Source organism: Mustelus asterias, chromosome 18 (genome assembly GCF_964213995.1).
Source record: "Mustelus asterias chromosome 18, sMusAst1.hap1.1, whole genome shotgun sequence".
NCBI lineage: Eukaryota > Metazoa > Chordata > Chondrichthyes > Carcharhiniformes > Triakidae > Mustelus > Mustelus asterias.
This window is the reverse complement of record NC_135818.1, coordinates 90,853,604-90,875,209: the sequence shown is the minus strand read 5'-3', so window position 1 is coordinate 90,875,209 and position 21,606 is coordinate 90,853,604. Positions and strand designations below refer to the sequence as shown.

General features: G+C 45.2%; 1 protein-coding gene across 4 annotated transcripts in view; it reads left to right on the top strand.

Annotated features, from left to right (window-relative positions):
- The window catches only part of pomt2 (protein-O-mannosyltransferase 2), a 181,322-nt gene that overhangs the window by 122,638 nt on the left and 37,078 nt on the right, over positions 1-21,606 (top strand). For all 4 annotated transcript variants that reach the window (XR_013500072.1, XR_013500073.1, XM_078234589.1 and 1 more), the window contains exons 16-17: positions 5,006-5,077; positions 16,253-16,312. Coding sequence is in view for 2 of the 4 variants with exons in the window: in XM_078234589.1 (XP_078090715.1) it covers positions 5,006-5,077; positions 16,253-16,312 (132 nt within the window). In the remaining 2 variants the exon portion in view is untranslated. The remainder of the gene's footprint in view (positions 1-5,005; positions 5,078-16,252; positions 16,313-21,606) is intronic.

Sequence of the window (21,606 nt, the reverse complement as noted above, 5' to 3'; positions counted from 1 at the left end):
ACCCTTTGTCAAAGCTGAGAGTGCAGAATGTAGTGTTACAGTCATAGCTAGGGTGTAGAGAAAGATCAGCATAATATAAGGTAGGTCCAATCAAAGGTCTGATGGCAGCCTGGAAGAAGCTGTTCTTTTGTCAGTTGGTATGTGATGTTAGACTTTTGTATCTTTTTTGAAGATGGAAGAGAGAATGTCCAGGGTGCGTGGGGTCCTTGATTATGCTGGTTGCTGTTCCGAGGCAGCGAGAAGTGTAGACAGAGTCAATGGATGGGAGGCTGGTTTGTCTGATGGACTGGGCTATGTTCACAACCCTTTGTAGTTTCTTGTGGTCTTTGTCAGAGCAGGAACCATACCAAGCTGTGATACATCTGGATACATATGGATACATCTGTGATACATGTTTTCGATGGTGCATCTGTAAAGAATTAGTGCGAGTCGAAGCAGACGTGTCATATTTCCTACACATCTGAGAAAGTAGAGGTGTCGGTAGCGTTTCTTAACTATACATCAGCCTGGAGGAACCAGGACAGGTGATCTGGGCACCTGGAAACTTGAAGCTCTCTACCATTTCTACTTTTTCACCGTTGATGTAGACAGGGGCAGGTCCTCCACTACGCTTCCTGAAGTCAATGGCAATCTCCTTCATTTTAATGACATTGAGGGAGAGATTATTGTCTCCGCACCAGTTCATCAGATTCTCTATCTCTTCCCTGTACTCTGTCTTGTCATTGTTTAAGATCCGACCCACTACAGTGGTGTCATCAGCAAACTTAAAAATCGAGTTGGAGAGGAATTTGGCCACACAGTCAAGTGTATAAGGAATATTGTCAGAGGCTGAGGACACAACCTTGCAGGGCACCAGTGTTGATGATAATTGTGGAACAGGTGTCATTGCTTATCCTTACTGATTGTGGTTTCTGTGCAGAAAACATCTCTTTCAATAAACCTGTTGTGTGTTACTTTGATTCTATTTGTGCAAACCATGGGCGGGATTTTAAGGCCTCGTCCCGAAACCATAAAATCCCCCCCAAAGTCAACGGACCTTTCCATGCCCCGTCCCTCATCCACTCCGATTCCCATGGCGGGCAGAACATAGAGAACATAGAACAGTACAGCACAGAACAGGCCCTTCGGCCCACGATGTTGTGCCGAGCTTTATCTGAAACCAAGATCAAGCTATCCCACTCCCTATCATCCTGGTGTGCTCCATGTGCCTATCCAATAACCGCTTAAATGTTCCTAAAGTGTCTGACTCCACTATCACTGCAGGCAGTCCATTCCACACCCAACCACTCTCTGCGTAAAGAACCTACCTCTGATATCCTTCCTATATCTCCCACCATGAACCCTATAGTTATGCCCCCTTGTAATAGCTCCATCCACCCGAGGAAATAGTCTTTGAACGTTCACTCTATCTATCCCCTTCATCATTTTATAAACCTCTATTAAGTCTCCCCTCAGCCTCCTCCGCTCCAGAGAGAACAGCCCTAGCTCCCTCAACCTTTCCTCATAAGACCTACCCTCCAAACCAGGCAGCATCCTGGTAAATCTCCTCTGCACCCTTTCCAGCGCTTCCATATCCTTCTTATAGTGAGGTGACCAGAACTGCACACAATATTCCAAATGTGGTCTCACCAAGGTCCTGTACAGTTGCAGCATAACCCCACGGCTCTTAAACTCCAACCCCCTGTTAATAAAAGCTAACACACTATAGGCCTTCTTCACAGCTCTATCCACTTGACTGGCAACCTTTAGAGATCTGTGGATATGGTCCCCAAGATCTCTCTGTTCCTCCACAGTCTTCAGAACCCTACCTTTGACCCTGTAATCCACATTTAAATTAGTCCTACCAAAATGAATCACCTCACATTTATCAGGGTTAAACTCCATTTGCCATTTTTCAGCCCAGCTTTGCATCCTATCTATGTCTCTTCGCAGCCTACAACAGCCCTCCACCTCATCCACTACTCCACCAATCTTGGTGTCATCAGCAAATTTACTGATCCATCCTTCAGCCTCCTCCTCTAAGTCATTAATAAAAATCACAAAGAGCAGAGGACCAAGCACTGATCCCTGTGGCACTCCGCTAGCAACCTGCCTCCAGTCCGAAAATTTTCCATCCACCACCATCCTCTGTCTTCGATCAGACAGCCAGTTACCTATCCAATCGGCCAACTTTCCCTCTATCCCACACCTCCTTACAGGGTGGTAAAATTCCAACCCATGCCTTTTTATTTTTGTTTAAAACCCACAACCCCCAACATAGTGAGTACTTTATACTGATGGACTGAAAAAATAAATGGATTGATTAAATTTACAATAAATGGAAGACTTTCATTAATGAATTGTTATTGTGATTCCATGGAATTCTATTCCTAACTTGGTTTCTGATTTTTAGCACAAAAACAGAAAATGCAGGAAAATCTCAGCTGGTTCTGATTTTTAGTACTTGCTATCCCTGGACGATCTCTTTTTACTGCGATATTAGCTACATAGTCATTTGCCATAACTATTCTAAACTGATGATATCATCACTGTTTCTCAAATGCTCAACCGCTGAAATGTGATCCACTTCATTTTTGGAAAGAGATCCCTCCTTGCGCTGGTTTTGTAAGAGGGAGGTTGTGCCTTACAAATTTGGTGGAGTTTTTTGAGGAAGTGACAAAAACAGTTGATGAAGGAAGGGCCGTGGATGTCGTCTATATGGATTTCAGTAAGGCATTTGACAAAGTCCCACATGGCAGGTTGGTTAAGAAGGTTAAGGCTCATGGGATACAAGGAGAAGTGGCTCGATGGGTGGAGAACTGGCTTGGCCATAGGAGACAGAGGGTAGTGGTCGAAGGGTCTTTTTCCAGCTGGAGGTCTGTGACCAGTGGTGTTCCGCAGGGCTCTGTACTGGGACCTCTGCTATTTGTGATATATATAAATGATTTGGAAGAAGGTGTAACTGGTGTAATCAGCAAGTTTGCGGATGACACGAAGATGGCTGGATTTGCGGATAGCGAAGAGCATTGTTGGGCAATACAGCAGGATATAGATAGGCTGGAAAATTGGGCGGAGAGGTGGCAGATGGAGTTTAATCCAGATAAATGCGAAGTGATGCATTTTGGAAGAAATAATGTAGGGAGGAGTTATACAATAAATGGCAGAGTCATCAGGAGTATAGAAACACAGAGGGACCTAGGTGTGCAAGTCCACAAATCCTTGAAGGTGGCAGCACAGGTGCAGAAGGTGGTGAAGAAGGCATATGGTATGCTTGCCTTTATAGGACGGGGTATAGAGTATAAAAGCTGGAGTCTGATGATGCAGTGTATAGAACGCTGGTTAGGCCACATTTGGAGTACTGCGTCCAGTTCTGGTCGCCGCACTACCAGAAGGACGTGGAGGCATTGGAGAGAGTGCAGAGAAGGTTTACCAGGATGTTGCCTGGTATGGAGGGTCTTAGCTATGAGGAGAGATTGGGTAAACTGGGGTTGTTCTCCCTGGAAAGACGGAGAATGAGGGGAGATCTAATAGAGGTGTACAAGATTATGAAGGGGATAGATAGGGTGAACAGTGGGAAGCTTTTTCCCAGGTCGGAGGTGACGATCACGAGGGGTCACGGGCTCAAGCTGAGAGGGGCGAAGTTTAACTCAGATATTAGAGGGATGTTTTTTACACCGAGGGTGGTGGGGGCCTGGAATGCGCTGCCAAGTAGGGTGGTGGAGGCAGGCACGCTGACATCGTTTAAGACTTACCTGGATAGTCACATGAGCAGCCTGGGAATGGAGGGATACAAACGATTGGTCTAGTTGGACCAAGGAGCGGCACAGGCTTGGAGGGCCGAAGGGCCTGTTTCCTGTGCTGTACTGTTCTTTGTTCTTTGTTCTTTGAAAACATAATTTATTTGTACACATTTCAGGATCTTCCTCCACTTTGTGTTTTAAGTTGTTATTTTCTGAGCACAACATCGTGGGTTGAAGGGCCTGTTCTGTGCTGTACTGTTCTATGTTCTATATCAGACACTATAAATCTGTGCCTTTCTGAAATTTGCTCTTCCATTACCTTCCCACTATTTAGCCTGTGGCGTGTACCCAGCAGCTTAATAGCACCTTTCCTGTCCTTAACTCTACTCCGAGTCTGTGTTTGACCCCTCAAGTGCATCCTTTTTAGAGCTGTAACATTTGCTTTGATTCATACTGGCAGCTGCTGGCCCCAGATCTGTTATTGCCTTTGGTATCAGAGCCCCATGTAACAACTTGTGCCCGCTCACCAAATTTATTCACCACACTTTGGCCATTTATGCACATGTATTTGAAACCTACCTTACCAGGTCATGTTTCCCTGCTGCCTGATCACATGCATTTATAGACTACTCTTTTATTCAAATGCTGTTTGCCCTTCCCAATCCTCCTGACAGCTTGTTTCTCCTGATTTCATCCTGATTTCCCCCTCCCCTGCTGAGTTATTGGATTCCATGTACATTGTTTCAGCATCCCCATCTCCTATTTCTCTTAGAGGCTGGGAACATATTTGTTAGCTTATTCTCTTGTATAGTTTTGGCAGTTTTGTTGAAAACCACCCAGGAAGGTTTTGAGCAGAATTTTGCATAAATATGGCTCTTGCAATAATTAAACTCTATTAATATATGTTTGGGTGGCCTGACGTGCACAAGATAAATTATCCAGAAAGAAACAGAAGATCATAATGTGTGGAAGATGTCCCAATTTGTTTATAAGAAATTCAATATATCCTGTGTTCATAAGATCTCTAAACCTGAAAACGTGTCTACACTCTGAACCAGGAGTCCAGCTGTGGTATATAATTAGCATATAGCAATGTGTTTATCAAGATGTTCAAAGTACCTTTGCATAGTGTTCAAAGAAATGATAGACAACTTGATCCTGCAGACAAATTTCAGAACCATTTGTTATGTGTCTAAATCTCAAATGCACAAGTGTCCAGGTGGACAACTGCAGATCCAGAGACACTCTGAAAGGTTTCTAATGAATTTTATTCTTTTTTTCTGTAGGGTAACAGTGGGCTAAAACCAAAAGACAATGAACTCACTTCAAAACCCTGGCACTGGCCAATCAATTATCAGGTAAACTTCCTACTGTACCATATCCTGTTCATATCTCAGTCTGTTGCTCTTCTGAGGGATACATAGAGCATGCAAAAAAGCATAACCACAAGTTTTGTCAGCATGTTTCCTCTGACTGCAGCATTCCATTAGTTCTATGATTTTTTTGTGTTCATTTCTCCTGCTCTTGAGCTTGATTGCATTGGATAGATCCTATTGTGTGGAAGTTAAAATGCTCAGATTAAAGTTTCATACCTTTTCTGTAACAGCTAGTGAAAATGTTTATCAGCTTGCATAAGCTTGATAAGGCAAAGGAGAATCCAAAGAGCTTTTACAAACACATAAAGGGCAAAAGAGTAACAAGGGAGAGAGTAGGGCCTCTTAAGGATTAACAAGGTCATCTATGTGCGGATCCACAAGAGATGGATGAGATCCTAAATGAATATTTCTCATCACTATTTACAGTTGAGAAAAGCATGGATGTTAGGGAACTTGGGGAAATAAATATTGATGTCTTGAGGGGTGTACATATTACAGAGAAGGAGGTGCTGGAAGTCTTAAAGCGCATCAAGGTAGATAAATCTGCAGGACCTGATGAGGCATATCCCAGGACGTTGTGGAAGGCTGGGGAGGAAATTGCGGGTCCCCTAGCTGAGATATTTGAATCATCGATAGTCACGGGTGAGGTGCCTGAAGATTGGAGAGTGGAAAATGTTGTGCCTTTGTTTAAAAAGGGCTGCAGGGAAAAGCCTGGGAACTACAGGCCAGTGAGCCTCACATCTGTGGTGGGTAAATTGTTGGAAGGTATTTTGAGAGACAGGATCTACAGGCCTTTATAGATGCAAGGACTGATTAGGGACAGTCAGCATGGCTTTGAGAGTGGAAAATCATGTCTCACAAATTTAAATGAGTTTTTTGAAAGGGTAACCAAGAAGGTAGATGAGGGCAGTGCAGTTGATGTTGTCTACATGGACTTTAGCAAGGCCTTTGACAAGGTACCGCATGGTAGGTTGTTGCATAAAGTTAAATCTCACGGGATCCAGGGTGAGGTATCTAAATGGATACAAAATTGGCTTCTTGACAGAAGCCAGAGGGTTGTTGTAGAGAGTTGTTTTTTAAACTGGAGGCCTGTGACCAGCGGTGTGCCTCAGGGATCAGTGCTGGGCCCACTGTTATTTGTCATTTATATTAATGATTTGGATGAGAATATAGGGGGCATGGTTAGTAAGTTTGAAGATGACACCAAGATTGGTGGCATGGTGGACAGTGAGTAAGGTTATCTCCAATTGCAGCGGGATCTTGATCAATTGGGCCAGTGGGTTGACGAATGGAGATGGAGTTTAATTTAGCCAAATGCGAGGCGATGCATTTTGGTAGATTGAACCAGGGCAGGACTTACTCAGCTAATGGTAGGGCATTGGGGAGAGTTACAGAACAAAGAGATCTTGGGGTACATGTTCATAGCTCCTTGAAAGTGGAGTCACAGGTGGACAGAGTGGTGAAGAAGGCATTCAGCAAGTCTGGTTTCATCGGTCAGAACATTGAATACAGGAGTTGGGACGTCTTGTTGAAGTTGTACAAGACATTGGTAAGGCCACACTTGGAATACTGTGTGCAATTCTGGTCACCCTATTATAGAAAGGATATTATTAAACGAGAAAGAGTGCAGAAAAGATTTACTAGGATGCTACCAGGATTTGATTGATTGAGTTATGAGGAGAGGCTGAATAGACTGGGACTTTTTTCTCTGGAGCGTAGGAGGCTGAGGGGTGACCTTATAGAGGTCTACAAAATAATGAGGGGCATAGACAAGGTAGATAGTCAATATCTTTTCCCAAAGGTGGGGGAGTCTAAAACTAGAGAGCATAGGTTTAAGGTGAGAGGGGAGAGATACAAAAGTGTCCAGAGGGGCAATCTTTTCACGCAGAGGGTGGTGAGTGTCTGGAACAAGCTGCCAGAGGTAGTAGTAGAGGCGGGTACAATTTTATCTTTTAAAAAGCATTTAGATAGTTACATGGGTATAGTGGGATATAGGCCAAATGCAGGCAATTGGGATTAGTTTAGGGTTTTTTTAAAAAAAAAGGGCGGCATGGACAAGTTGGGCCGAAGGGCCTGTTTCCATGCTGTAAACCTCTATGACTCTTGCAGACATTCAAAGGAGTCAGTGTCTGCTATTCAGCATGAACAGGCTAATCCTCAAACTGCGTAGGCCCCATAACATTCTGCTTTCGACCTTCACCAGAGGGTGAGCAAGACAAGATTTTTCCATAACAAATACCAAAGGTAAGATATGGGGATATGCTATGCAAATGAAGAATTAGCAGAGGTCAATTTTTCATTGAATGAAAAAGGGTCAAAAGTCAAGATTTAATTAGTGAATATGTATGCAAATGAAGGATTAGAAAAATTGCTTGTTTCTGATTTGCTGTAATTGACGAGTTGTTTTTCTGTAACGTCAGAACCACTTGAGGACAGCTGCACGGGGGTGCTCCTTGTGCACAAGTCATTCAAGGCCTCGCATCGGATTATGCATGGTGTCTGGTGCTGTTTGTACCCAAGTCAACAAAGAGTGCCTAAAGTTGTTGGTATCCAGGATCTCTGACAATTGCAATAGATAGAAAGTGTGGAATTTAATTATCAAAAACAGAAAGAATGAATAGAATGAAAGCTGTCATTTAAATCCACAGACTTAAATTAATTTATGAATGTAGTATGCTGCTACCTCAGCCCCTGTGAGATGGACAGATTATAACAACCCATTTGTGAAACTAAGTGACATGACAGCAAGTAGGGTGAGCCTGAAATGCGCAAATGTTCTGTCCTTCCATTTACCTACAAAAGAAAAGCAAGAAGCAGATTAAATAAACAATACATAAAGCATGAAAAAACATGTGTTGAATGTATAAACTCTGGAGGCTTTGATATGTAATACAGAACATTCACAGCACCAGAAATTTATCTTGCCAGCTTTATGTAACCTCTAAAACTCAATTTGAGAGCACCTGGGATCAGGAAACAGGCTTTTGATGCCAGTCCCATGTTGCAACGGCCTAGCACTGGTCTTGAAGTAACTCTTCGCGGCACTGACCTCAGCTTCCACACAGCACTTTTTTTATCAGCAGTGACACAGAATTGTGATTGCCCAATATTGAGTATCTGACATTTTCCAGATCCTCAATAGTGGGGGAAGGGATCATGTAGGAGAGGATTGAATAAATTGAAGGGAAATGACAAGGCATTTGATCAAGATAGCAATAAAGGTAATGAATATGGCAGCAAGTGACAGTGATTACAAACTTAAGAGTGTGTTGGCACATAGGACCAAGGTAGAACATAGAACAGTACAGCACAGAACAGGCCCTTCGGCCCATGATGTTGTGCCGAGCTTTATCTGAAACCAAGATCAAGCTATCCCACTCCCTATCATCCTGATGTGCTCCATGTGCCTATCCAATAACCGCTTAAATGTTCCTAAAGTGTCTGACTCCACTATCACTGCAGGTAGTCCATTCCACACCCCAACCACTCTCTGCGTAAAGAACCTACCTCTGATATCCTTCCTGTATCTCCCACCACGAACCCTATAGTTATGCCCCCTTGTAATAGCTCCATCCACCCGAGGAAATAGTCTTTGAACGTTCACTCTATCTATCCCCTTCATCATTTTATAAACCTCTATTAAGTCTCCCCTCAGCCTCCTCCGCTCCAGAGAGAACAGCCCTAGCTCCCTCAACCTTTCCTCATAAGACCTACCCTCCAAACCAGGCAGCATCCTGGTAAATCTCCTCCGCACTCTTTCCAGCGCTTCCACATCCTTCTTATAGTGAGGTGACCAGAACTGCACACAATATTCCAAATGTGGTCTCACCAAGGTCTTGTACAGTTGCAGCATAACCCCACGGCTCTTAAACTCCAACCCCCTGTTAATAAAAGCTAACACACTATAGGCCTTCTTCACAGCTCTATCCACTTGAGTGGCAACCTTTAGAGATCTGTGGATATGAACCCCAAGATCTCTCTGTTCCTCCACAGTCTTCAGAACCCTACCTTTGACCCTGTAATCCACATTTAAATTAGTCCTACCAAAATGAATCACCTCACATTTATCAGGGTTAAACTCCATTTGCCATTTTTCAGCCCAGCTTTGCATCCTATCTATGTCTCTTTGCAGCCTACAACAGCCCTCCACCTCATCCACTACTCCACCAATCTTGGTGTCATCAGCAAATTTACTGATCCACCCTTCAGCCCCCTCCTCTAAGTCATTAATAAAAATCACAAAGAGCAGAGGACCAAGCACTGATCCCTGCGGCATTCCGCTAGCAACCTGCCTCCAGTCCGAAAATTTTCCATCGACCACCACCCTCTGTCTTCGATCAGACAGCCAGTTACCTATCCAATCGGCCAACTTTCCCTCTATCCCACACCTCCTCACTTTCATCATAAGCCGACCATGGGGGACCTTATCAAACGCCTTACTAAAATCCATGTATATGACATCAACTGTCCTACCTTCATCAACACACTTAGTTACCTCCTCAAAAAATTCTATCAAATTTGTGAGGCACGACTTGCCCTTCACGAATCCGTGCTGACTATCCCGGATTAATCCGCATCTTTCTAAATGGTCGTAAATCCCATCTCTAAGGACCTTTTCCATCAATTTACCAACCACCGAAGTAAGACTAACCGGTCTATAATTACCAGGGTCATTTCTATTCCCTTTCTTAAACAGAGGAACAACATTCTCCAGTCCTCTGGCACCATCCCCGTGGACAGCGAGGACCCAAAGATCAAAGCCAAAGGCTCTGCAATCTCATCCCTTGCCTCCCAAAGAATCCTAGGATACATTTCATCAGGCTCAGGGGACTTATCGACCTTCAGTTTATTCAAAACTGCCAGGACATCCTCCCTCCGAACATCTATTTTCTCCAGCCTATTAGCCTGTAACACAAAGAACAAAGAACAGTACAGCACAGGAAGCAGGCCCTTCGGCCCTCCAAGCCTGTGCCGCTCCTTGGTCCAACTAGACCAATGGTTTGTATCCCTCCATTCCCAGGCTGCTCATGTGACTATCCAGGTAAGTCTTAAACGATGTCAGCGTGCCTGCCTCCACCACCCTACTTGGCAGCGCATTCCAGGCCCCCACCACCCTCTGTGTAAAAAACGTCCCTCTGATGTCTGAGTTATACTTCGCCCCTCTCAGCTTGAGCCCGTGACCCCTCGTGATCGTCACCTCCGACCTGGGAAAAAGCTTCCCACTGTTCACCCTATCTATACCCTTCATAATCTTGTATACCTCTATTAGATCTCCCCTCATTCTCCGTCTTTCCAAGGAGAACAACCCCAGTCTACCCAATCTCTCCTCATAGCTAAGACCCTCCATACCAGGCAACATCCTGGTAAACCTTCTCTGCACTCTCTCCAATGCCTCCACGTCCTTCTGGTAGTGCGGCGACCAGAACTGGATGCAGTACTCCAAATGTGGCCTAACCAGCGTTCTATACAGCTGCATCATCAGACTCCAGCTTTTATACTCTATACCCCGTCCTATAAAGGCAAGCATACCATATGCCTTCTTCACCACCTTCTCCACCTGTGTTGCCACCTTCAAGGATTTGTGGACTTGCACACCTAGGTCCCTCTGTGTTTCTATACTCCTGATGACTCTGCCATTTATTGTATAACTCCTCCCTACATTATTTCTTCCAAAATGCATCACTTCGCATTTATCCAGATTAAATTCCATCTGCCACCTCTCCGCCCAATTTTCCAGCCTATCTATATCCTGCTGTATTGCCCGACAATGCTCTTCGCTATCCGCAATTCCAGCCATCTTCGTGTCATCCGCAAACTTGCTGATTACACCAGTTACACCTTCTTCCAAATCATTTATATATATCACAAATAGCAGAGGTCCCAGTACAGAGCCCTGCGGAACACCACTGGTCACAGACCTCCAGCCGGAAAAAGACCCTTCGACCACTACCCTCTGTCTCCTATGGCCAAGCCAGTTCTCCACCCATCGAGCCACTTCTCCTTGTATCCCATGAGCCTTAACCTTCTTAACCAACCTGCCATGTGGGACTTTGTCAAATGCCTTACTGAAATCCATATAGACGACATCCACGGCCCTTCCTTCATCAACCGTTTCTCTTCCTCAAAAACATGGCCCCTCTCCTTGGTGAACACTGAAGAAAAGTATTCATTCATCACCTCGCCTATCTCTACTGACTCCATACACAAGTTCCCACTACTGTCCTTGACCGGCCCTAACCTCACCCTGGTCATTCTTTTATTCCTCACATAAGAGTAAAAAGCCTTGGGGTTTTCCTTGATCCGACCCGCCAAGGACTTCTCGTGTCCCCTCCTTGCTCTCCTAAGCCCCTTTTTCAGCTCATTCCTTGCTAACTTGTAACCCTCAATCGAGCCATTTGAACCTTGTTTCCTCATCCCTACATAAGCTTCCCTCTTCCTTTTCACAAGACATTCCACCTCTTTCGTGAACCACGGTTCCCTCACTCGGCCATTTCCTCCCTGCCTGACAGGGACATACCTATCAAGGACATCCAGTATTTGTTCCTTGAAAAAGTTCCACTTTTCATTAGTTCCTTTCTCTGACAGTTTCAGTTCCCAACTTATGCCCCCTAATTCTTGCCTAATCGCATCATAATTACCTCTTCCCCCAATTGTAAACCTTGCCCTGCCGTACGGCCCTATCCCTCTCCATTGCAATCACAAAAGACACCGAATTGTGGTCACTATCTCCAAAGTGCTCTCCCACAGCCAAATCTAACACTTGGCCCTGTTCATTTCCCAGTACCAAATCCAATGTGGCCTCACCTCTTGTCGGCCTATCCACATATTGTGTCAGGAAACCCTCCTGCACACACTGCACAAAATCAGGTGTACCAAATCATTAAAAAACAGCCAGAGACGTGGCTACAGAGAAACCAAAGCTGAGACCTGAATGTGCAAGATTACGTGGCATTCAGTAAGGAGAGAAGGCTTGGGAAAGGTGGTGGGTTGCTCTCTTAATTAAAGACGGTATTAGTATGAAAGTGAGAGATTGCCTTACTTCTAAAGATCAAGACATGGAATCAGTTTTGGTGGAAATGAAAAACAGCAAGAGGCAGAAAACATTGGTGGGAGTTGTTAATCAGTGACCAAACAGCAGTGGTAATATAAATCACAATATTAATGACGAAATTAGAGGCGTGTGTAAACCCACCCCCAGTGATAAACAGGAGAAAGAACATCCAGCAGAGGCAGCCGAGGACTATTCTGGGAGAGCCTCCACCCTCCAGTGATAAACAGGAGCATCCAACAGATTGTTAGGCAAGGGAATTAAAGGTTCTTAGAATCTTAGAAACCCTACAGTACAGAAAGAGGCCATTCGGCCCATCAAGTCTACACCGACCACCATCCCACCCAGGCCCTACCCCCATATCCCTACATATTTACCCACTAATCCCTGTAACCTACGCATCCCAGGACACTAAGGGCAATTTTAGCATGGCCAATCAACCTAACCCGCATATCTTTGGACTGTGGGAGGAAACCGGAGCACCCGGAGGAAACCCACGCAGACACAGAAAGCCACAGCACAAACAGGCCCATCGGCCCACAAGTTGCGCTGATCATATCCCTACCTCTAGGCCTATCTATAGCCCTCAATCCCATTAAATCCCATGTACTCATCCAGAAGTCTCTTAAAAGACCCCAACGAGTTTGCCTCCACCACCACCGACGTCAGCCGATTCCACTCACCCACCACCCTCTGAGTGAAAAACTTACCCCTGACATCTCCTCTGTACCTACCCCCCAGCACCTTAAACCTGTGTCCTCTCGTAGCAACCATTTCAGCCCTTGGAAATAGCCTCTGAGAGTCTACCCTATCCAGACCTCTCAACATCTTGTAAACCTCTATCAGGTCACCTCTCATCCTTCGTCTCTCCAGGGAGAAGAGACCAAGCTCCCTCAACCTATCCTCATAAGGCATGCCCCCCAATCCAGGCAACATCCTTGTAAATCTCCTCTGCACCCTTTCAATGGCTTCAACATCTTTCCTGTAATGAGGTGACCAGAACTGCGCGCAGTACTCCAAGTGGGGTCTAACCAGGGTCCTATAAAGCTGCAGCATTATCTCCCGACTCCTAAACTCAATCCCTCGATTAATGAAGGCTAGTACGCCGTACGCCTTCTTGACCGCATCCTCCACCTGCGAGGCCGATTTAAGAGTCCTATGGACCCGGACCCCAAGGTCCTGGATCTGTCCTTGGATCTGCCAAAATGGATCACTACACACTTATCCGGGTTGAAGTCCATCTGCCATTTCTCCGCCCAGTCTTGCATGAGGAGAATGTGCAAACTCCACACAGACAGTGACCCAAGCCAGGAATCAACCCAGGTCCCTGAAGCTGTGAAGCAGCAGTGCTAACCACTGTGCTACTGTGCCGCCCGTATTATCGGTTATCGGGGCTATTCATGTCAGCCATGATGATAAATAGTGGAGCATGCTGGAGAGACCGAATGGCCTACCACAGCTGTAGAAGATGTGAAAAATGGCAGTGTGGGCTCGAAGGACTGAATAGCTTACTCCTGCCCTATTTCTTATGTTCTCATTGACACTGGTATCCAGTGGCTCCTGTGCGACTAGTCAAACTATAGTGTCTAATTAACTTTGTCATTTTAATTCATTTTATGGGATATAGGCATCGCTTGCTCTGCCAGCTGTTACAAGTCAACTTGGATACTTCAAGGTGTTCTATGAAGCTCGCCTGACCTGTAACGTTGTATGTTGAATTTGGCCAGGATGAGCATGAGAGGTTTTACTTCAGGTGTGATTCAACTGACCCACGAGGAGCATTAATCAAAAACAAAGTTTAATTAAGAATATTGTTGACATGTACAGTAAGACAATTAGCGAGAACTTTTAAAATTACAAACAAGAAACACAACAACCATGATAATGTATAACTCTTAAAGAAATATCTCTGTGTTCCAACCAAAGTCAACATCCAATACACAAAACCCTCCAAATAAACACATTGCAGCATAGGTTAATGCCCACTTGTTACAGGAATCCAGCCTCCTGGGTCGAGTGCTGAAAATCCCTTGCGAAGAAACTCAGAAGAGGTTGTAGTCAAATCTGTTTCCCAAAACACAGCTTCTTTAAGGCAGGATGGCTATAAGCCTCTCCTTCAGCTAACTGATAATAGTTTCAGAACCAAACAAAGAGAAGAACAGGGAGAGAGCGACTGCTTCTTAGCTTGCTGCTAAACTGCTTCTAACACCCTCCCCAAAACGAAACTGAAAGCCCAAAGGAAAAATCCCCTATCACCTGACTGCCACAGCTTAGCTCCACCCCCAATGACATCGCTGAAGCTGTAAGCTGCATGAACTTTCTTAAAGGTACACTCACAAGACATAGCATTTATTGTCCATCTCACGTTGCCCTTCAGAAGATAGTGATGAGCTGTCTCCTTGAACCACTGCAGTCCGAGGTGTAAGTACATCCACATGGCTGTTAGGGAAGGAATTCCAGTATTTTTCCCATTGACAGAGAAGGAACGGCAATATATTTCCACATCAAGATGGTGAGGAGAAATTTCTTCAGAGAGTGGTGAATGTGTGGAATTCACTACCACAGAAAGTAGTTGAGGACAAAACATTGTCTGATTTCAAGAAATTCCACAGAAATCACAGCTCCAGGGGCCTAGGTTCGATTCCCGGCTTGGGTCACTGTCTGTGTGGAGTTTGCACATTCTCCTCGTGTCTGCGTGGGTTTCCTCCGGGTGCTCCAGTTACCTCCCACAGTCCAAAGATGTGCGGGTTAGGTTGATTGGCCATGCTAAAATTGCTCCTTAGTGTCCTGGGATGCGTAGGTTAGAGGGATTAGTGAGTAAAATATGTAGGGATATGGGGGTTGGGATTGTGGTCGGTGCAGACTCGATGGGCCGAATGGCCTCTTTCTGTACTGTAGGGTTTCTATGATGATTTCTATGATGAAATTCGATATCGCTCTTGGGTCTAAAGGGATCAAGGGGTATGGGGTGGGGGAAATCAGGATATTGAATTCGATGATCAAAGTGAATGATGGAGCAGGCCAAATGGCCTACTCCTCCTCGTTTCTATGTGAGTGACTTGCAGGGGAACCTCCGGGTAGTGGTGCTCCCAGGTATCTGCTGCCCTTGTCATTCTAAATGGTAGTGGTTGTGGGTTTGGAAGGTGCTGCCTAAGGAACTTGGTGAGTTCTTGCAGTGCATCTTGTAGATGATACACACTGCTACCACTGTTCATCAGTGGTGGAGAGATTGAATGTTTGTGGAAGGGTAGCAATCAAGCAGGCTGCTTTGTCCCAGATGGTTTTGATTTATTATTACATTATTAGTATACAGTGAAAAGTATTGTTTCTTGCACGCTATACAAAGCATACCGTACATAGAGAAGCAAAGGAGAAAGTGCAGATTGTAGTGTTGCAGTAATAGCTAGGGTGCAGAGAAAGATCAATTTAATAAGGTCGGTCCATTCAAAAGTCTGACAGCAGCAAGGAAGAAGCTGTTCTTGAGTCGGTTGGTGCATGACCTCAGAGTTTTGTGTCTTTTTTCCCGACAGAAGAAGGTGGAAGAGAGAATGTCTGGGCTGCGTGGGTCCTTGATTATGCTGGCTCCTTTTCTGAGGTAGCGGGAAGTGTAGACAAAATCAGTGAATGGGAGGCTGGTTTATGATCGACTGGGCTTCGTTTGCAACTCTTTGCAGTTTCTTGCAGTCTTGGGCAGAGTAGGAGCCATACCAAGTTGTGATACAACCAGAAAGAAGCTTTCTATGGTGCATCTGTAAAAGGTGGTGAGAGTCGTAGCGGACATGTCGAATTTCCTTAGCCTCCTGAGAAAGTAGAAGCGTTGGTGGGCTTTCTTAACTATAGCGTCAGCATGGAGGGACCAGGGCAGGTCGTTGGTGATCTGGACACCTAGAAACTTGAAGCTCTCAATCATTTCTACTTTCTCCCCGTTGATGTAGATGGGGGCATGTCCTCCACTATGCTCCCTGAAGTTGATGACTATCTCCTTTGTTTTGTTGACATTGAGAGAGAGATTATTGTCATCAAGCTTCTGGTCAATGGTAATTTTTCTGAATTGAACTGCATGCAATATGACTATCATGCTTTGCCTTGACTGTGTTTTGCTTTCACAGGGCCTTCGTTTCTCCGGAACAAATGAGACTGAATATAGAGTTTACTTATTGGGGAACCCTGTAAGTATTATCGAGTCATTGAGGTTTATAGCATGGAAACAGGCTCTTTGGCCCAACTGGTCCATCCCACCCAGTTTTTAACCACTAAGCTAGTCCCAATTGCCCGCATTTGGCCCATATCTCTCTATAACCATCTTACCCATGTAACTGTTTATATGCTTTGTAAAAGACAAAAATTGTACCTGCCTCTACTACTACCTCTCTGGCAGCTCATTCCAGACATTCGCCGCCCTGTGAGAAAAAATTGCCCCCCTGCAGAAATAAATAGTGATGTTTTGAGGAATGTACATATTACAGAGGAGGTGGTGCTGGAAGTCTTAAAGTGCATCAAGGAAGATAAATCTCAGAACTGAAGAGGTGTATCCCAGGACACTGGGTGGCTAGGGAGGAAATTGCGGGTCCCCTAGCAGAGATATCTGAATCATCGACAGCCACAGGTGAGGTACCTGAAGATTGGAGGGGAGCAAATGTTGTGCCTTTGTTTAAGAAGGGATGCAGGGAAAAGCATATATATCCCTAGGGTAAGGGTAAAATCAAATATCCCTAGGGTAAGGGGATTGAATGGGGAAGAGTTTGTTAGGTGTGTTCAGGAGGGTTTCCTGATACAGCATGTGGACAAGCCTACAAGAGGAGAGGCTGTACTTGATCTGATACTGACCAATGAGCCTGGACAGGTGTCAGATCTCTCATTGGGAGAGCATCTTGGGGATAGTGATCATAACGCTATCTCCTTTATGCTTGCATTGGAAAAAGAGAGGATCAGGCAAGCTAGGAAAGCATTTATATGGAGTAAGGGGAAATATGAAGACATAAGGCAGCAAATTAGAGGAGTAAATTGGAAGGAGGTATTCTCGGGGAAATCTACTGAAGAGAGGTGGCAGTTTTTCAAGGATTGTCTGTCTAGGGTTCTACAGGACAATGTTCCGAGCAGACAGGGGGGAGTTGGTAGGTGAAAGGAACCGTGGTGCACGAAAGCTGTGCGGGACCTAGTCGAGAAGAAAAGGAGAGCGTACAAAAGGTTCAGAGAGCTTGGCAAAGATAGGGATCTCGATGGGTATACGGCTTGTAGGAAGGGACTAAAGAAGGAAATTAGGAGAGCCAGAAGGGGTCACGAGAAGGCCTTGGCAAGTAGAATTAAGGAAAGCCCTAAGGCGTTCTATAACTATGTGAAGAGTAAAAGGATGAGACGTGAAGGAATAGGGCCTATAAAAGGTGAAGGCGGGAAAATCTGTACGGAACCAGTAGAAATGTCAGAGGTGCTTAATGAGTATTTTGCCTCGGTTTTCACAGAGGAGAAGGACATGGGTAGATGTACTGTGGGCTTGCGGTGGACCGAGATTGAGTATGTGGGCTTTAACAAAGAGGTTGTGCTGGAATATTTGAATGGCATCTAGACAAGTCGCCGGGTCCGGGTGGGATGTACCCCAGGTTACTGTGGGAGGCGAGGGAAGAGATTGCGGAGCCTCTGGCAATGATCTTTGCATTGTTGATAGAGACGGGAGAGGTGCTGGAGGATTGCAGATGAGGTTCCTATTTTCAAGAAGGGGAATAGGGATAGCCCAGGAAATTAGCGACCGGTGAGTCTAACCTCAGTGGTTGGTAAGCTGATGGAGAAAATCCTGAGGGACAGGATTTATGAGCATTTAGAGAGGTTTAGTATGCTCAAGAATACTCAGCATGGCTTTGTCAAAGGCAGATCGTGCCTTACGAGCCTGGTGGAGTTCTTCGAAAATGTGACTAAACACATTGACGAAGGGAAAGCGGTAGATGTGGTTTATATGGATTTTAGCAAGGCGTTCAATAAGGTCCCCCATGCAAGGCTTCTCGAAAAAGTGAGAGGGCATGGGATCCAAGGGGCCGCTGCCCTGTGGATCCAGAACTGGCTTGCCCAAAGGAGGCAGAGTGTGTGTATAGATGGGTCTTTTTCTAATTGGAGGTCGGTCACCAGTGGTGTGCCCCAGGAATCTGTTCTGGGACCCTCGCTGTTTGTCATTTTCATAAATGACCTGGATGAGGAAGTGGAGGGATGGGTTGGTAAGTTTGCCGACGACACGAAGGTTGGCGGGGTTGTGGATAGTCTGGAGGGATGTCAGAAGTTACAGAGGGACATAGATAGGATGCAAGACTGGGCGGAGAAGTGGCAGTTGGACTTCAACCCAGATAAATGCGTAGTGGTCCATTTTGGCAGGTCAAATAGGATGAAGGAGTACTATAGAAAGGGAAAGACTCTTAGTACTGTGGAGGATCAGAAGGACCTTGGGGTCCGGGTCCATAGGACTCTAAAATCGGCCCCGCAGGTGGAGGAGGTGGTTAAGAAGGCGTATGGTGTGCTGGCCTTTATCAATCGAAGGATTGAGTTTAGGAGTCCGGGGATAATGATGCAGCTATATAAGACCCTCGTCAGACCCCACTTGGAGTACTGTGCTCAGTTCTGGTTGCCTCATTACAGGAAGGATGTGGAAAAAATTGAAAGGGTGCAGAGGAGATTCACAAGGATGCTGCCTGGATTGAGTGGCATGCCTTATGAGGATAGGCTGAGGGAGCTCGGTCTTTTCTCCTTGGAGAGACGTAGGATGAGAGGAGACCTAATAGAGGTATATAAGATGTTGAGAGGCATAGATCGGGTGGACTCTGAGGCTTTTTCCCAGGGTGGAAATGGCTGCTACGAGAGGACACAGGTTTAAGGTGCTGGGGGGTAGGTACAGGGGAAATGTTAGGGGGAAATTTTTCCACACAGAGGGTGGTGGGCGAGTGGAATCGGCTGCCGTCAGTGGTGGTGGAGGCAAACTCAATAGGGTCTTTTAAGAGACTCCTGGATGAGTACATGGGACTTAATAGGATGTAGGGTTATAGGTAGGCCTAAAAGGTAGGGATATCCTCCAATCCTCTGGCACCTCTCCCGTCTCCATCAACGATGCAAAGATCATCGCCAGAGGCTCTGCAATCTCTTCCCTCGTCTCCCACAGTAACCTGGGGTACATCCCATCCGGACCCGACGACTTATCTATCTTGATGCCATTCAAAGATTCCAGCACAACCTCTTTGTTAAAGTCCACATACTCAATCTTTTCAGTCCACCGCAAGCCCACAGTACATCCACCCATGTCCTTCTCCTCTGTGAAAACCGAGGCAAAATACTCATTAAGCACCTCTGCCATTTCTACTGGTTCCGTACTGATTTTCCCGCCTTCACCTTTTATAGGCCCTATTCCTTCACGTCTCATCCTTTTACTCTTCACACATTTATAGAACGCCTTAGGGTTTTCCTTAATTCTACTTGCCAAGGCCTTCTCGTGACCCCTTCTGGCTCTCCTAATTTCCTTCTTTAGTCCCTTCCTACAAGCCGTATACTCATCGAGATCCCTATCTTTGCCAAGCTCTCTGAACCTTTTGTACGCTTTCCTTTTCTTCTCGACTAGGTCCCGCACAGCTTTCGTGCACCACGGTTCCTTTCACCTACCAACTCCTCCCTGTCTGCTCGGAACATTGTCCTGTAGAACCCTAGACAGACAATCCTTGAAAAACTGCCACCTCTCTTCAGTAGATTTCCCTGAGAATACCTCCTTCCAGTTGAGCTCCTCTTTCCCCTCAGCTCCAAATTCCCGATACCCTCACTCTGGCTGAATCTCTCTCAGCCTGCAGTCTCACTCCCACTGGCTTGTGCAAACTCACTGGCCAACACTATTCAACGTGGCCTATGAAATAACAGATCATATTTCTAGCCTCTTCCAATAAGCCAGGCACTGTTAGATAACTATCCCACAAGATATTGCTTTTCCGAATGTGAATTTTATAAAATAATAGCATGAAAGAAAGCCAATTGCCTGTTCCAGCTCTTTGGTTGAGATATCCAATTAGTCCCACTTCCATGCTTTTTCCCCATAGCCCTGCAAATGTTTTTGCTATAAATAATAATCCATTTTCCTTTGTAAGTTTATGATTGAATCTAATACTGAATACTACTGAAACAGTGCATTCCAGATCGCAACAACTTGCTGCGTTTAAAATAATAACACTGTCGTTTCATGCCACCTCTGATTCTTTTACAAATTACCTTAAATCTATGATCTCTAATTACTGATCCTTTTGCAACTGGAAACCAGTTCTCCTTATTACTGTATCAAAACTCTTATGCTTCTATTAAATTTTCTCTTGGCCTTCTCTGCTCTAAGGTGAACAGCATTGGTTTCTTTATCATAGAAATCATAGAAACCCTACAGTGCAGAAGGAGGCCATTCGGCCCATCGAGTCTGCACTGACCACAATCCCACCCAGCCCCTACCCCCACATATTTACCCACTAATCCCGCTAACCTACACATCCCAGGACTCTAATGGGCAATTTTTAACCTGGCCAATCAACCTAACCCACACATCTTTGGACTGTGGGAGGAAACCGGAGCACCCGGAGGAAACTCACGCAGACACGAGGAGAATGTGCAAACTCCACACAGACAGTGACCCGAGCCGGGAATCGAACCCAGGTCCCTGGAGCTGTGAAGCAGCAGTGCTAACCACTGTGCTACCGTGCCGCCCTGTATGCGGCACGGTAGCACAGCGTCTGTATGTAACTGAAATCCTTCACCCTGGTATTCTTGAAAATTGTCACTGCACCTCCTTCACAGCCTCTTCATCTTTCTGAAGGTATGGTGTCCAGAATTGAACTGAATACTCCAACAAGTGATTTATAATCGTTTACTGCAGCTTCAGTGCTTTTGTACCCGTAACTCTTCATAATGAAGGCAAAGATCCCATTTTTTTTAGTAGCCTTCTAAATTATTGTGGACACTGGAAATCTGAAATAACATCAGAAAATATTGGAAATACTCAGCAGGTCTGTTGAGAGAGAAACAGTTAATGTTTCAGGTCTATGCTTTTTCATTAGAATTGAGAAAAGTTAGAAATGTTTTGTACGAGTAATGGGAGGCCGATAACACATTTTTTGATTCTTGCCCCATTGCCACTTCTTTTGTAATGTTAATCTCTCCTGTTCTCCACCCGATCACAGACCTTCTCTCTCTCTCCCCCCCCCCCCCCCGATCTTTTTTCTACCCTCCTTTCAATTATTCAAAACCTATTGTTGGTAGTTTCAAAATCAATAGTGTGAAAATAATTTTGTAGTCTGAATTGATGTGTTATTTAGCATAATAAACTTAACATGGCTGAAGCCATTTTGAGTTATCCTGGAAGACATTTTTAATAAAGCTCAACCAGTTACTGCATTATTGGAAACCAGCTACTGGCACTGTGAGGCAGTAGTGCTAACAATTGTGCCACCGTGCTGCCCCATTAATT